Below are 17,109 nucleotides of genomic sequence, written 5' to 3'. Positions count from 1 at the left end.
ACCAAATACTGACTTTTAAGTTCATTAGAACTTTATAAACTGTTTTTTTAAATGCAAACGTGGGAAGTCTGTTAAAAATGCAAAATTCAAAGATTTAAACTACTGGTGACGATCCACTTAAAGATATTAAGGTTTTTGGAACTGTACAAAGCCAAAAGCCAAAGAGGTGCATCAGGAATGATAAACTCTAAGACCCTTTTTAGGTAAAACCACATATGGTAGGCATCTACACGGAGAAAGCTTCAGTGAGCAGAGATCATCTCCAGGGAAAGAGAGCCAGTCTACGGAAGCAGATCACAGCAGCCTCTAGCTGGATCAATGGGAAGGCTTTTAACCACAGATACAAAACTCACACTGTCCCTCTCATATGCATGCACACACACACGCACCAAGACACACAAAGGCTGGGTGATTGATGTCAAGTTGTCTATTAATACACTGGCTTGTGGAGTTGCAAAGCAATTCAATTAGGATTTCCTTGTCTTTAAAGCCTGCAAAGACTTGAGACAAATCCAATCGACAAAGACAGAGAGCACCGAGCGAGGAAGAGAGAGAAAGACAGAGAGAGAGCAGGGATGGATGAGAAGCTGATGCACGGATTGATAGCTGGAGAGTCAATTCAAAATCAAAGACCCCTCCTGGACACAGATTCACAATAATATGTAGGTTAGCATGAACACGAAACACACATACTGGACACCTGTGCATGAGTGTGTGCTATGCATAGGGATGAAAGGGCAAAGAGCAGAGCAGCTTACTGTAATCTCATCACCAGCACACCACAAGAGGAGAGGTCAGCACACACACACACACGCCAGTTGAAAGTGCACGCACGCACACACACACACACACACACAAAAAGGAAAAAGTTGAAGAGAGAGATTTGAGTATTATTGAACATTAAAGTGGAAGAATATTTGCTCCCATCACTAGAAGCAGACAAGCAGCAGCCAATGACATGCATCAATCATTCTTAATGGAACATTTCCATTGATTTTCAGCATGAGTATTCAAGGTCAGAGCAACAGAGGCTCTCCACTCTATAGTCGGTGTGTATTTGTGTATCTTTCTGCACTATAAATGAGGTCAACAACTTCTAAAAAAAACCGGAAAATCTATTCTCAAGATATATCTAAATGTCATCAGTTCACATTTCGTTCTTGCATATCTTCTCATCTATTTCACTGTATAAAACTGAACCCTATCACAATTCCTTATCGTTTTCTATTCTAACACTAGCGGCACAATAATGCCATGCGAGATAAACAGTAGCCATTAGCACAAGGCTAAGACCAACAGCTTCCTTTACATGAGGAAATACCACACAGTGCCTGCAGTATGTGAATGGGCCAATTTGGCTGAGCCCAGAACAAATTATGTATTTTTCTCAACCCCCCTTTCTCTTTCAGTGTATGTTCGATCCATTCTCGGTATGATTTCACTTACAATTCTCTCTATGTGTTTGTTCTGTGAAACAAAGCTGCCGGTCAATGGTGCATTGTTTGTGTGCCCAAGTGTGTGTATGTGTGTGTGTGCGTGTGCTTTACAGGCTCCAAAATGTTATTGTTTGGTCTTATTGTGATCACTAACGGAGCATTGTAGCTGGCTGGGACAGAGATATTGTAAGCAGAGCTAAATATGGCCATATCGGTCAATGGGGAAGAAATGTGTATTTATATTTCCTGCTTTTGTGAAACAACTGCAGCGAGTCAGAGCTTCTTTTTGTCTGTGTAGTTGCTCGGCGAATAAAGCAAGATCTGAGAGGATGGGAGAAAAATGACAGGAATGATGAAAGGAGATGGAAGAAAAGAGGCAAAACAAGGGGCTACAAAGGAGATTAGACAGGGAGAAGTGTAAATATAGAGTAGAAAAGAAGAGCAAGATGGTTTGCAAACTGACAGAGTTGATCAATAACCCACTCAGTGAACAAATGTTGCCAAAAAACTCACCTAAAGATTTGTCCTAAAAACTTAATTATAGGCCTAAATCTTAACCAAACACACACACGCACACAAAAAAAAACATTTTTAACAAACCTTGATTGTTCTTGCTTCTAAAATGCTCATCAAGCCCTAACCCTAGCCTTAGCATTAGATGAAGTCTTGAACAAATTCTGACAGGATGGCAATTACTGTGCTCTTAACTTGGTATTGTAGGCAGTTAGGATTGGTAGATGCCATTTTGAGCAGTAGTGCTGGGTATTTGTCACTGTGGGCGCCCCATCTGCTGCGTTTGCCTAAAGATAAAAGAGGTAGATGGCTATTCTTCCACACTACAATCCAATCTTTATTTCAAGGCTGGAACATGAAGGATACGACACGCTCGCTCGAAAAAGTCACTTCGTAGCTATAGCAGTGCCAGTGAAAAAGTCTTGATCACACAGCGTGGAAGAAAATAAAATACTAGAATATTTCATTAGCATTAATGATAGCTTAGATTGCAGCATGCTAATTAGAATGTTTTCAGCTTTTAATTGTCAGTAACAACTGGTGCAGTGGTTTAAGCAGAAACTTTGTGATTAGGATATCTGTATTTAATTGACTGCAGTTATGTAATTGGCGTATATATACACGTAGCTGCTAGTTTAGTAGGTGCACCAATCATTGTGGAAGCTGTTTTAGAATTGTTGACTATACTGCCTTAAACACAGAAGCATTTCTGTTTTGCTTACAGAATTTTTCAATCTGTGGATTTGTTTTTTTAATTACACAATTGACAAATTGTCATAGAATTGATGTTTTAAATATATGAAAGTCTCCCATATCATGTAATCTACAGCATATCATGTAGATTTATCACATTACATCAATAAATGGGAATGGGAAGGGAAACTGTGTACTTAAAACCCCATCAGGAAAATAAAAAAAGAATTCACAGAAGTATGATTGCAGATAAATAAATATGAGGTAGAGGAACGAGGCCGAGATGAAGAGATAGACGTTAAGAGAAGGCGAGGGGAGGACGATGTAAGGATACTCTGAATGGACTTCTCATTCCCATCTGATAGCAGGACTTCCGTCACGTCAGCACAAATGGCAACCTGAGAAACAGAGAGATAGGGAAGAGACAGAGAAATGAAACAACATGGAACAAAAGAACAAAACCAAAAGCACTCTTAGATGTCGCAAACATCTGAACACACAGACACACAATAATGACATAACCATATCTACAAAGCTTCACTCTTGCAGCCCAGCCCTCCCCGCCCTTTCTCTCCATTGCTCCCTCTCCTCGCTGCCATTTCGCTCTCTATCTTCACCCCATTTTTATGTCTGCATTATTTTAATCATTCAATCAAATCAGTCAATACTTTTATCATTGTGGCTAGCGGTGGGGGCTGCTATCTTGCTATCACTCTGTTCAGTAATTGCATTGTGACAGGGGATGATGGCAAGCGCAGAGCCTTTTCATTTGACGCTGGGTGTTTATCAGGCCGAGCCATCACTCCGTTTGCCGCTGTCACTCTGCACTCGGCTCGCCAGGCCTGCCTGATGCCCTTCATATAACTTTGCAGTGTAGACTGCGAGAGGCGAAGAGAAAAGAGATGGAGGGAGACGAGAGAATGAAAAGAAAGCTTTTGCGCTGCGTCGCGTCGCGTGTCTCTGCGTGAGGGAGATATAGATAGAGAGGTGTGTGCTTTACTATAACCTCATCTTTCACATTCTCTTTTCATTGCAGATGCTTTTTTATATCGGTGGGTGTGTGTCAGGCTGTCTATTTCTGTTAAGCAGTGTGTATGTGCATATACACACAGGTGAGTGTAAGTGCAAGTAGTTATTGTGGTGGTATGCATATAAATCCTAAGATTGAAATGGCAAAAAGAAGCTGTATGATGTAGTAGACCAAAGATTTTCTGAAACAGAACACACGACACATGTTGACCCTGAAGGTTGTGTGAGAGGGTCACAGCGTGCTGTGTGTCCCACCATCTGCTCAGACAGAGGATGGCACTTCAGGCTCAACTAGTGCATTGAGCTGAAAGACAGAACCCAACCTGACAGTCCATGAGCAGCATCCTGCCACCCGCTGTCACCACCATACCACACATGAACCGTATGTACTGCTTTTGGAGGAATATATTCTGCCATCCAGTGTGCTGAACATGTGAAGTGAAGGTATCCTGTAGCATAATAACAAGGATCTTCATCTAAACAAAGGCTGTTACCCACCAATTAACCTGACATCCAGTCAAAAATCTTGCACATTTTAACAGTAAAAAAAAAGAGTTTACTTTGTTTTATGTACTAAGTGAAGTGCATCTAATTAGTAAAATACAGTATTCATACGTTTTTCTCATAAACCAAATACGTAAACCTGTGCAATGAAAGCACAACCTAATGCAGAGTCTAGGATTATAAGATCCTGTTGTATATGTAAACATATTGTTGCTTTTGGCATTTTTGCCATTTTAATCTAGAGCAAAATAATTATAAAGAAAGTAAACTGAAAATAAAGGAGTGGGGGAAAAAATCAGTCCTCACATGGACAACATGTGGTGAATGTGGTGTCAGTGACGGATGAAAGAGGGAAGAGGAGAAGGAGAGGTGTGAAGGAAGGATTCCATCTCAAGCCACCAATGTCAAAACATGGTGTATTGACTGCCAAGAGATAAAACCCAGCTTTCAAACACACACACACACACGCACACATAGAATGGCATCTAACAGATCGATGGGATGCTGACGCCTGCTATGTGGAGAAGCCCTTAAGGCCCTGGCTAATAAACCCTATGGCTGACAGACTGCAGCACACCTGCAGTGTGTGTGTGTGTGTGTGTGTGTGTGTGTGTGTGTGTGTGTGTGTGTGTGTGTGTGTGTGTGTGTGTGTGTGTGTGTGTGTAAATACCTGAGTTGCAGTTAGAATGAATATTTGTGCTGAATGAAATTGTATATATCATGCTGAAATTATCCAGTTATCATGTTTTCACAACGTTCACATCGTCTTTGTCAAATTCATAAACTTCACAATTCTCCATGTAACATAAACTATGTTAGATGAGCTACATAAATGCATTTTCAGTTACAGTGGGTTTATTTTTTTTTAAATAAATATGTAAGATTTGGAATTTCTTTTTTTAGGGTGCTGGGCAAACTGCATCAGTCTAGCATGTTTTCGACTGTGGGAGAAACCCTGAACGAGCACAGGAAGGACATGCAAACTTCACATGAAATGCAAAATACCTCTATAGTCTGGTACTGAATAAAATTTTGAATGAAATTTATAAAGTCCTCCTAAATGACAGTGTGGACATACTGTGGAGATGTTCAGGCAGTTGGGCGCTAAACAAAAGCAGAAGCTGTTTTATTAACTCTGAACAGTAGTGCTTAACTTAATTAACATCATCTAAGTAGAGAGTTTGTATGCATGTACCTTTAAAGGTACACACAGATATACAAACACAGACAGATGCCCACAAGCAGTAAATGATAGTGTCTGAATAGGTATGGATACTCCGTGCACATGCTGTGTGTGTATTGATCGGTGAGGGTTGGTTTCATTAGGCAAGCCAAGCTATTTCTCTCACAGAAATATCTGTGTGTATCTCACTTACCATGAGCCCACCAAGGCAAGTCATACCTCCTCCTAACTCACACACTGCACCCCTGAGAGACAGATGAAAAAAGAGAGAGACGAGTTGGAGTGAGATTCACTTTGCTGAGCCAAACCAGCAGTTTAGTACTAAAACACACACTTGAGTTCATACTGTACAGTTGATGCACACAGATGTAGATACACACTCGCGCACACACGCATACTATCATACAAACACTAGAACACACACACACGGGAAACACAGCAGGGTAAGAAATATCAATTCAACCATCAACCTGAAAGCTGAATATTGAACACTGAGAAGCACAAGCTCAATCAGCGGGAAATCTGAGGAATACACACACACACACATCCACACCAGACACCCAGAGTCCTGTAGCTCGGATGCTCACTCAACCCCTCTTTCCATCCTCTTCCTCCTTTCATCTACCTTCCCCTCCATCTCAACCACTGTCCTCTTTCATCCCTCCCTGCCTCCCTCCCTCGCTTGCTGACCTTCACTTCGCTGCTCTGATCAATACCCCTCTCTTCCTTGCCTCCCGCCTCTTGAATGTTAAAACAGGAAATCAAAGGGTGACGTTCCACCTTGAGTGGAAATCAAAAGTGCCTGGGTGCTTTTCAGCCCTGTGCCACAGGGCAGGCCGATGCTCAGCAGACAAGAGCAGGGGAAAGAGCAGCACAGAACAACAGATTTGCACAGAAAGGTCCAAGCATTTACTGCAGGTGTAAGTCTGATTTACATTTGAGTGACTTTCAGAAAGCCCGTGTTTCAGACTGATTTTCTGCCAATTAAATTTATGAACTTGTAAAACTCTGCACTGTTAAAAGGTCAATTAAAATATTACTTAAATCTTAAAGTAGAACAACAGAAATATTCTGGTGTATTAAATGTGTTACCCTTCCCACTTCTACTTTACTTTCCTCCACCTTCCTGGGAGTGATTTGTAATTTCAATTTTCTCCTTAATTTTACTGAAGAGTAGACGCATTTTAAAGTCAGATTTCTATTATTTCTCTATTGTAGTTTAACAATCTGTCAGTGCAAAAAAGAAAGTATTGTTTTCCAAAATGTTTCAGAGAAAGAATGATGGTGCTCTTTTTGTTTCATTATCATAAAACAGCTTCCTGTCATAAGTGGGGTATTCATGTAGAAAAATATGGTTGAAAGTAGGGAGTTATATATGCTGCTGAAGATCTTTCTGAATACCTCACTTTTTTACAATAAAATAAAAATGAACGTTTAAGTTGTAAATATTTTACTGATGTCATACTACAGAACTTATAACTGCTGTTAGCTTTTGTGCATTTGGGGAAACAGGTGAGTTGTTTGTCGATGAAGTGAGTAGATCTAAAGAGAGGAAAAACTCACTTGAACATGTGACGTTTCTGCAGACAGTAATGCGCCATCACCTCTTCAGATGGCCACACACCTATATCAGAGAGAGACCAAGACAGAGCATGTTATTTACAACGCCTGACTGATGTTACATGTTACAAACGTCTATCTTGCATATCTACAGTGATAAAACGCTTTGATATATTTACCAAACATTAAAAGAAATTAATATTGATACATAAAACCCCAAAAAACAATGAGTGTTCAGTGAAACATAATTGGATGCATTGTTTTTTTTTCTCCAGTCTCTGTTCATTTGCTTCTCTTGTGCTTTCCACCTTGCCTGTGATCCAAGGCTTCTCTGTCTGTTTGTCTGTCTCCACGTCTGTCCTATCCTAAATCCTTGCCACACACTCTCTCTCATTGGGCACTGTGTATGCAAGTGTGTGTGCCTGAATGTGCGCGTATGTGTATGTGACAGGGGGTCCAGTGGGTGATAATCACAGCGTGCAGGCCTGTCTGGCTTATCACCTACTGTCAGCCCTTCTTCTTCTGCCGTGCATGTAACGCACACTAAAACGTGCACACTTGCATCCTCTGTACCGTTTCCCCTCTCTCTCAGCATACACATATATACCCGGTGACAAATACACACATCTTGGCAGTAGAAGAAGTAAACATTCATTTGAATAAAACTTCAGCTTTTTGCTTCTGGCTTTGAACAAGAAGGTTCGCCTTGGTGCTGTCTGTGTGTATTTGTGGGCACATGTGAATTTGTGTGTATGAGCGTGTGCTTGTGTGCTTGTGTGCTTGTGTGTTTGCGTGCGCAGGTTTGTATGAGGGAGTTGTTTAAAATAGAGAATGAGGGGATATAGAATGAGTTTCAGAAAGCAAGCAAGCGAGGGATACAGAGATAGAAAATGAGCGAGGTAACGAGAGAAAACTGGGGAGGGACGGAGGAGGAGGAGAGAGAAAAGGTGGTAGTCGATATAATAAGCGGCTTACAGGCGGTCTCTGTTCACCTCATGGGGTAGACATCACTGCTCTCTCGCTCTAACTCTCTCTCTTTCCTCTCGCTCCGGTCTGCCAAGATTAGCTCAAGCAAGCAGGATTTAATAATGCCTATTGATAAAATGTCCAAATATTCCTTTCCCCCATTAAAAAAAGAAAAGAAAAAAACGCTTTCTACATCTCTCTCACACACACACACACACACACACACACACATAAAAATACAATGACAGCCAGAGTAGCTACACTTCTAGAAAGTGTCAAGACATTCAAGGCTGAAATACGGTGACATTTTAAATTTCATCTGTTACTCCCCTTTACTCAGGAGCTTGCCACACAGTATGGAAAACTTTATGCTGTCAGGCAACACGCTGGTCAGTGGCACAAAGGTAGAGCAATGCTGGAGCTCGTCATGCAAGTAACTGTTGTGTGACATTTTCTTATTATTAATCTAGTTTTACTCTTAAAAGTTAAAATCACGCATTGTGTTAGCCATCATTAATTTAGATAACAAATAATTTACTCAAGAAGCTGAGTAGGTTTACTCAAACAGCAGTGAAAAAAAATGTATGATAAAATTTTCAGTTCAGTTCAATTCTATTTTACTTATATAGCATCAAATCACAACAACAGTCACCTCAAGGGTCTATATAGGGTTTGCAACAATCAGACAACCCCTTGTGAGCGAGAACGTGGTGACAGTGGGAAGAAAAAAAACTCTCTTTTAACAGGAAGAAACCTCCAGAATAACCAGGATCAAGAAGGGGCAATCATCTGTTGTGACCGGTGGGAGGAAGACAGGGCAAAAGACACACTGTGGAAGAGAGTTAGAGATTAATAATAACTAATGCAGAGTGGTGTTGATAAAAGGTGCGTGAAGAGTGCTTTATGGGAAGACCCCAGCAGCCTGGGCCTATTGCAGCATAACTAAGGAAGGATTCAGAGTCAGCTGATCCAGCCCCAATTATATGCTTTATCAAAAAGCAGTTTTAAGCCTAATCTTAAAAGCAGAGAGATTGTCTATCTCCTGAATCCAAACTGGGAGCCGGTTTCACAGCTCACAGTTTTTCATACGATAAACAATTTTGTACCATATTGTGAGTGTTTTCAGCATGAGGACATTGTATGTGACATAAACTGCAGCTCCAGGGTGTGCCAATAAAGAAAAGGGTCAGCTAGAGCAACGATGAAGCTCATTGTGGGTTTATCTTTGCAAGGAATTTGGTTAAAATAACACACTGTAAAATATATATACACATTATACTGGATATTGTCTGTCTTCAGAAGCATCGCAGTTGTCCCTTCAACTTTGATCCTTTTCTTTCTGATTGTATGCTCACATTATATTTAATAGCATGAGAACCCAGACCTTTGCCCCGTCAAATAACAGTTTAGCCCCTTCCCTCTATGTCAACAGATGACACTTGACATAAAGGGTCAACCAGAACATCTTGAGCAGATGAACAGTAGAGGGTGGTAATGTAACATTAAAGTGGGTATGTGCTACTAAAAGCAGAAGTAAAAATTAGGCTCTTCACACTTTCATCAGCTGCTGGCTTCTGATCATGTACATAAATCATGACAAATCTTTCCACCGTAAAAGACTATGTGTCACTTTGCTATATAGAAAATAACACCAGTTAACAGAGTATCTAAGAGTTCAGTTCAATCACAATAATGTAAAATCCCCACTTTCATCACTTTTATTGAGCCAGTCCTGTAACTGTTGCCCACACTCCCTCACACAACAAAGTCTATTCATACAAGGTTATGTGCATATGTACCGCAAAAGTGCGCACACATGTTTGTGAGAGTAAGACACCACTGGGTAATACAGCTTTGTAAAGCAATATGTGACTCTGATGGTTAATCCCCAACTCCAATAACATTAATAGCCCAAGGTGATAAGAACTATGTGTGCTTGCATGTGTGATAAGTATGTGGCATCTGTTTTTGTGTGTGTGCCTCCTAGGTCGAGGTGCACTGTAGGAAATGAAGGGATCAGGAGCAGAGAACAGATTACTCTTCCTACTCAGGATAATGAAATTATTTCCCACCTTCAATTACTAGATGAAGTAAGAAAGCAGTCCAGGTGTGTGTGTGTGTGTGTGTGTGTGTGTGTGTGTGTGTGTGTGTGTGTGTGTGTGTGTGTGTGTGTAATATATTTATCAGTCCCAGGAACTAAACCTTGTCACTACTATTATCCTGAAAACCATATGTGTGGCTACGGGACTGTGTGTTTGGCACGATCATTGTTAACTCTGTAAGATGTCATGTGGTTACTCAGGTTAATATAAAGCATTTTTCTCATCTATAAACTCTGTGCATATATGAAATTTGCAGAGGGGAATTTCCAATTTTACTTCTATATATCATTGAAGTGTTCCTGCTGAGTTTCTTTTATTTTTCTTGTTGTTCTCCATACAGTTGCTCATTTTTGTTTGTTAAGCTACTTAACACTGACCTATCAATCGTTCAAGCATAATAAAGACTCATTGGATGACCCAACACTGTGTCTATACATAACAGACAAAGACAATTCTTAATTCACTTGGATCTTTAAGCTCTATGTTAATAGTAGTTGGTTTTTATGAGAGGCAAATGGAACAGAAATGTTCCCATTTCTTTAGTTGAATCTATGAAAAATGTTGTTTGACAGGCATAAATGAGCATTTCTGCACCAATAAGGAGATTGCCAAAGAGTTATTAGCTGAGAATATCTCTGCTATCTCTGCTTGGTGCACAGCATGTCCTTAAAAAAAAAAAAAAAAAAAAAAAAAAAAAAAAGGAAACTGAACAAAGGAGGACAAAAGCAGAAGCGACAAGCCTGAAAAACTATCTATAGCAGATGAACGATATTTGAAAGTTAGGTCTCTGAAATTGGAAAGAATCCAGCAAAGCAAAACTTGAGAAATGTTTCTAAGCCTTCAGTTGATCTATTGTTCACCAGAGTAAGTGAGGCTGTCAATTAGCTTAAGGAATTCTTAACGAATGAAATGAGAACTGGGTTGGAAAACAGTGGGAACATGTTGTGTGGAGTGATGAATCCAAGTATGAAATCTTTGGTTCAAATCATGTTCCAAATGTATGGCGGATGCTGGGAGAGCGGTACAACCAGTGTCTACAGCCATGTACAAAACACAGTGGAGGCTTTGTCATGGTTTGGGGCTTTCTGGCAATTCAGCCAGTGGTGTTGGGGATCTTGTCAATATTAGTGGAACTATGAATACAGGAAAGTACATTTAGATTTCGATCCATCATGCAACCCCATCTGGAAAGTATCTGATTGACAATAGCTTCATTTTTCAGCATGGCAGCGATCACAAACACTCTGCCGGTGCAGTAAAAACATACAATGCAACACTATCAGTCATGATTTAACCTCCCAGAGCCTAGACCTCAACATTATTGATATCTTGATATAAAACAGAACAAAAGGAAGCCAACATCCAAAGAAGACCTTTAAATGTCATTCAAGAAGCACAGAGGAGTATTCCTGGTGACTTCTTAAAGAAATCACAAGAAATTTTGCCAGCTGTTTTGAAGAATATGGGTTATTATAACAAAAATTGCCTTTCAAGCTCATTAGAACTGCAAGAACTCTATATACTGTATTTCTATATATTTTTGAACATGTTTCAATAGATTACTGGAACAATTTCCTATTTTCCTAGAAAAATAGAAATGGGGGTTCATGACTTTTGCACAGTCCTGCATCCCAGAACACAGCAGTTTGTTTAAGATTAAGTTTATAATGTAATTATATATCCACCAAATGTACACCACCAAAGCCAGAAATACATATTTTCAATGAAGAAAACATAACATGCAAAAATGCGTTGGATAAAAACATTTTTGTAGTTTTTAACTTTTCTTAAAACGTTGGCCAAAGACTGATTGCAAACATAACCCTATGGACCCTTTATAAAATAAGATATTCACCATGTTAATATTCCATGAGGTGAAGGTCCTGCTGAAATGTTAGTTTCTACAATGCACTGAATCTAATGTATATCAGCACTGTCTTCATTTGTTTTCATTCTGGTGACCACTAACTGACCCCAGTTACTACACAACTTACGGCAGCGCTAATCTGGCTTCAGTCAGTAATCACACGCACAGGGATAGAATTATCCATCTATCCTGCTGTTTTCTTGGTGCTGCCTTTCCAGGTGGCAGCAGTCTAGGAAAGGTAACCTGGTAATCCAGGTATCTTTTCCCTGCCTGTGTCCTCTGCATCTTCTTGAGGTATTTTGAGGCCAGGAAACTTAGCTAAAGGGTTATTTCAAGTATCTCAAAGGGGATCCAGGTATTATCATCTAACTAAGCCAAGATAAGCTAACAGTACTTGAGACGAGGCTTTTACTCTGTTCTCAATACCAAGAATTAATTAAACACTGCCGGAACACTTTCATTTGAAAGATAACAAGATCTGCTTAAGTTAGCTGTTGCTGAAAACAATCTAAACTGCTGCTTTTCAGACTGTGTAAACATTCACTCAAGTTCATTCATTCAAGTCAAGCTCTTTGCAGTTAGTTGGGTTTTCAGTCATCTCTTCTTTTAGTGTGATAAAGGTCAGTTTAGTTATAAGACAACCAACCTAATCATATACTGGTGTGTGTGCGGGGGTGGGTGGGTGGGGGGGTATATATTTGTCTTTGCAACACTGGAGTGTGATGAGATATGAGGGACTGGTAAACAGTTTTCCTTAACAAGCAGAAATTTAGCTCGCTTTCCTTTCACTCGAGGAAATAAAATGTTTGTTTTCACATTTCTTTCATCTGCCTCTGCCGGGTTTCCTGCTGAGGACAGAATACTCCTGTATAGGACTACCAAGAGGATAGCATGAGTAAAAGATGAAATAAAGGGAAAACAGGAGGATGCATAAGAAGAAGATGATGAATGGAGTTGAGAGGGATGCGTTGGGAAAATGAGGAGTGTAAAAGAGCAGGGACATGAACTGGGTAGGAAGAAATATGAAGAAGTGATGGGTATGGGGTTAGAAAGTCAGGTCATAAAGCATCTGTTGAGTAATGACAGAACGCGACATAAGTAAGGAAAATGAAGAAGTGATGAAGAGGCATGTGAGGTATGGGAATGAGAAAGGGCATAGGAGGGAGAGAGGTAAGAAAGAGAGGAATGGATGATGAAAAAAATAGACTCTGGGCAGGGGGTGGTGGAGGTGTCAAGATGGGGGTTAAGTGGGCCATGATTTTGCTTTGTGCACGCACACACTACTACATACTGATACACACACCTCTCTGTTACTCTCTTATACACACAAGCAGACACACACACACACACACACACAGTGCCTTTCTCTCCCCTCAGGCCTAGTATGTCTTCAGACTCTGTGGCTCTCTGGTGGTGATCTGTCTCCACATTAAGCGAAGCCTCAGATAATTCCTAAGCCTCCTCCATGGCCGATCCAATAAGGGATAAGGCTCTCGGCTGGCCATGATCAACTGACAATCTGTCCTCTCACATGGCCACTTTAGTGAAGGCCAGGATTACCCCAGCCAGCATAGGCAGGGTAAACACAGTTCATAAGACCACATAGCTGTGTGCATGTATGCTCTCTGTCTGTTTGTGTGGGTGAAAGAGAGAATCAGAGAGCGGGTGAAAGTAAAATGGTTAAGAAAGCCAGAAACAGACCAACAAAGATTCTTCACAACGATGCAAGCATTTGTGAGTATGGGTGCTTCTGTCTGTGCATGGCATCACCCTGAGGCACAGGTGACCTGCTTCTAGTTCGTTTTATCAGATGTGGATTAACAAAATCACACACACACATACATATTTATTGTATGTAGTGAGTAGTACCTCATACAAAAATTAAATTACTCTTTAAATAATATACTATAGTATATTTTATATATATTGCCACCATACATCCACTATTTAAAAAAATATAAGTTATATTCACAGTGTGCAGACTTTCACTCCTCATAAACAGTTTGTTAATCAAGACTTTGATTCATTCTAGCCTCATAATCTCTCTATGCTCTCCTTTTCTTTCTATCTCAACCCCCAAAACCTCCCTCAGCCTGATTCTCATAGAGATCTCTTCCTGTTAAAAGGGAGTTCTTCCTCCCCACCAATACCAAGTGCTTGCTCACAGGGTATCTTATTGACTGGGTTATATCTAACATTGTAAGATCTTAGCCTTGCTTTATAAAGTGCGTCAAAACCACTTTTATTGTGAATTGCTAGTTTATAAATAAAACCGAATGAATTTGATTAAATAGTAGTTTATGGAGTATTAGGTTTCTTCTGCTTATTGTGTTTTTAGTGATGTGTTTTTCTTACTAGAAGGTCTAACTGAAGAGAGCAGGTTATGTTGACATTGCAATTGTACAATTCTAGTGATATATGACATATATCCTAGTAACGAAAAGAAAACTGCAATCAGTTTAAAACATTAAAAAGACACTTTAACCTTATGAGTCTTCAAGAAATCTTTAAAGTAAGCTGCATATCAACAGGGATAAAGACCAGAAAGAACAAATGTAACTATTTTATTTTCTAGAATTTTACTAGGCAAAAAAAAAAACAATGATTTATGCCCTTTAGACCTTCATCCCCTGACAAATTAGATTAGATACTGCTTTATAAAAGCTTGAGCTATTATTAGCAATGTGTTAATATTAATAGCAATTACAAAATGATCATTCTGCCTTGCTGGTATGGTAAATACACATGCTGTGAATAGGCAGTTTAGATAGCCTATTCGCCTTTCACCAGAAGAGCCAGGCGGTGTGTGATAAGCATCGACATTCTAGCCAACAGAGTCCGCCTTGGAGACACTCCTGATCCCTTTTTCCATTGGAAAAGGCTCATTTTAGCATGCACTCACACACACACTGACACACCAGCACATGCACACAAACATGCACTCGCACACATGCTTGAAGGACTGTGCAGAGCTTCGATAAGCGTGGCCTCTCTCTCAATCTCTCTCTCTTTCTCTCTCCCTCTCTCTCTCTCTCTGAGTAAACATCGTTTTGGATTAGGCAGAGTATAATGAGAGCAGGGGGCTATCTGCCCACCACGCCTGCATTGTGGCCCCCCGCTCCTCTCTGAGGGGGCCGGTACCAATCTTTACTCTGCTATTTATCCCCCTCCTCTGATAGCTTACTTATCTGCAGCAAAATGCCAGGGCTGACTGCCTGTCTAACTGCTCCAATACTGTAACTGACTGCACAGTTCTCTGCCCGCCGTGCATTTGTCTTCAAGTCTGCAAAAGCATTAAGACAAACGCATGTCTCATTTTATCTCATTTTATCTCTCCTCTACCTGTCTATCAGTATTTGTGTCAACATGAAAGATTCTTTTCTTGAACCTCATCTGGTGGTGGTTGTGGTTACAGAGGACAGTACTGCAGCAGGAGTGATATCATAGAGCAGAGCCTCAGCGTACAGCAGGGGTTCTCAAAGATTTGATGAATGAGTGCCAATTTAGAGAGAAGGCCACACAGGAAATATGTAGACATCAAACACCTTTTTCTTAGTGTCTGTAATGTGTCTGCTCTAAGGATGGGTGTTTATGTTACTCATTATAATTTTTGTACCGGTAATATATATTTTTCTAACCCAGTAGACACATAGAGATTAACAAAGTAATTATTATTTTAGATTTACCTCATTATTGTATTGTATTATAGTAAGTATAGCACTTTAGCAATTGCCAGCTTCAATTATAAAGCCCAGGAGACGATGACACATGATGAACAAGTGTACCTATAAGTAGTTGCATAAACTAAGTCTGTGCAACTTTTAAAGTTTAGGTACTCTTGCTTATCTTTATAGCTTTAACTATCACAAAAGCAGTGGGCCTTTTATTTTTTATTTTATTAAGCTCATGCCATCCAAGGAAGCATTCTGCATCCATGCTGAATTTAAACTTTAAAACTTTTTCAAGTCCAACTTTTGCTTTCTTTTCTAGAGGATCATTCTACTTGGTGAGAAAAGAGCTGGACCAAGAAGCCAAGCTGAGCTGTTGGATGTAGCGTGTTTTCTTTTCGGATTCAATTGTTGAATGAATGTAACAGTGTGCTACAGTTGGAGTGAAAGAAAATGCACCAAGCTTGACAACAACATCGTGAACTGGCTTCCTTCACCACCTATCCCATCATGGCTTGCACTTCTTGTGGACAGTGAATAGAAGAGAATGTGCACTTGATGAAATTACATGTGATGTGCAGGCATTGTGAGCAAAGGAACCGAGAGAAAGTTGGGCTTACAGGAGAGGAGTTGAATGAAGTATATCTATATCTGAAAAAGAAATAGAAGGAGAGTGAGAGAGATACAGCAGCAGAGAATTACAGCGAGGGGGGAACAATCAAGTGGATGCAATGTAGCAAGAGACAGGAGGAGACAGAAACAAAGAGGGGGTCTGACATGTGGCTAATAGACATATCAGCACTGAGGTGTTGGGTTTAGCTGGCAGACGAGAGCTTTGCAGAGCTTCATTCATTGATTAGCATACGGAGAGTGGCATAGGGCCATGTGACAACCCTAGATTATGCTGTGCGCGCACACACACACACACACACACACACACACACACAAAGTGAAGATTGCCATAGATTGCATCTCTCTTCTTCCTTGGAGAAAGGCAAGGATGTCAAATTACAGGGTGTCACCTGCACCAAGCTATCTACTTTCTTGAATGTTAATGTATAAACAATTAGGACGAGAAAAAAAAAGTGGGGAAGAAAGAAAGAACGAAAGACTTGTTCTTTTCAATAAGAAACATGCAGTGATAACCAACTAACCACAATTATACAGTGATATAATTAATATCAGTGTATTTTTTTAGTTTACTGTCCTTAAATCACATAAATTTCCCTCTCCCTATCAGATCAGCTCCACCTCCAAATGTCCTGATGGAAGACAAAAACCAACGAAAATCCAACATTTTTTCAGTTTCTGTTTAGCTTCTGTGTCTCTCATGTCCTTTTCTATTCTAGTTTTTTTTTTTTCAGTACTTGAGTAGCATGTTATATGAATGTAATTTTAAGATTAATAACACTGAATTTCATTCCCATCTTAGTGCGATAAAGAACACTGCAGCACTTCCAGGACTGCTCTTTAAAATCATTGTGTTTTAAAAAAAAACAAACAATTGATATTAAGATCTGCAATTTAAATAAGATTATTAAACTTGAGCAGACAGCAACCATCAGCTTCTGTCTGAACCTGACCAGAC

At 40.0% G+C, this 17,109-nt stretch overlaps 1 protein-coding gene across 1 annotated transcript in view; it reads right to left on the bottom strand.

Moving 5' to 3' along the window:
* Positions 1 to 17,109, bottom strand: part of camkmt (calmodulin-lysine N-methyltransferase) — a 108,552-nt gene that overhangs the window by 29,556 nt on the left and 61,887 nt on the right. Inside the window, exons 5-7 of the mRNA XM_084947625.1 lie at positions 6,922 to 6,982; positions 5,552 to 5,603; positions 2,977 to 3,040 (exon numbers count right to left, since the gene is read on the bottom strand). Coding sequence (XP_084803751.1) covers positions 2,977 to 3,040; positions 5,552 to 5,603; positions 6,922 to 6,982 — 177 coding nt within the window. The remainder of the gene's footprint in view (positions 1 to 2,976; positions 3,041 to 5,551; positions 5,604 to 6,921; positions 6,983 to 17,109) is intronic.

This window comes from Perissodus microlepis, chromosome 13 (genome assembly GCF_051167445.1).
Source record: "Perissodus microlepis isolate ML-2025 ecotype Zambia chromosome 13, ASM5116744v1, whole genome shotgun sequence".
In the NCBI taxonomy this organism is placed as follows: Eukaryota; Metazoa; Chordata; class Actinopteri; order Cichliformes; family Cichlidae; genus Perissodus; species Perissodus microlepis.
The sequence above is the reverse complement of the archived record's forward strand: the minus strand, read 5'-3'. Positions and strand labels throughout refer to the sequence as shown.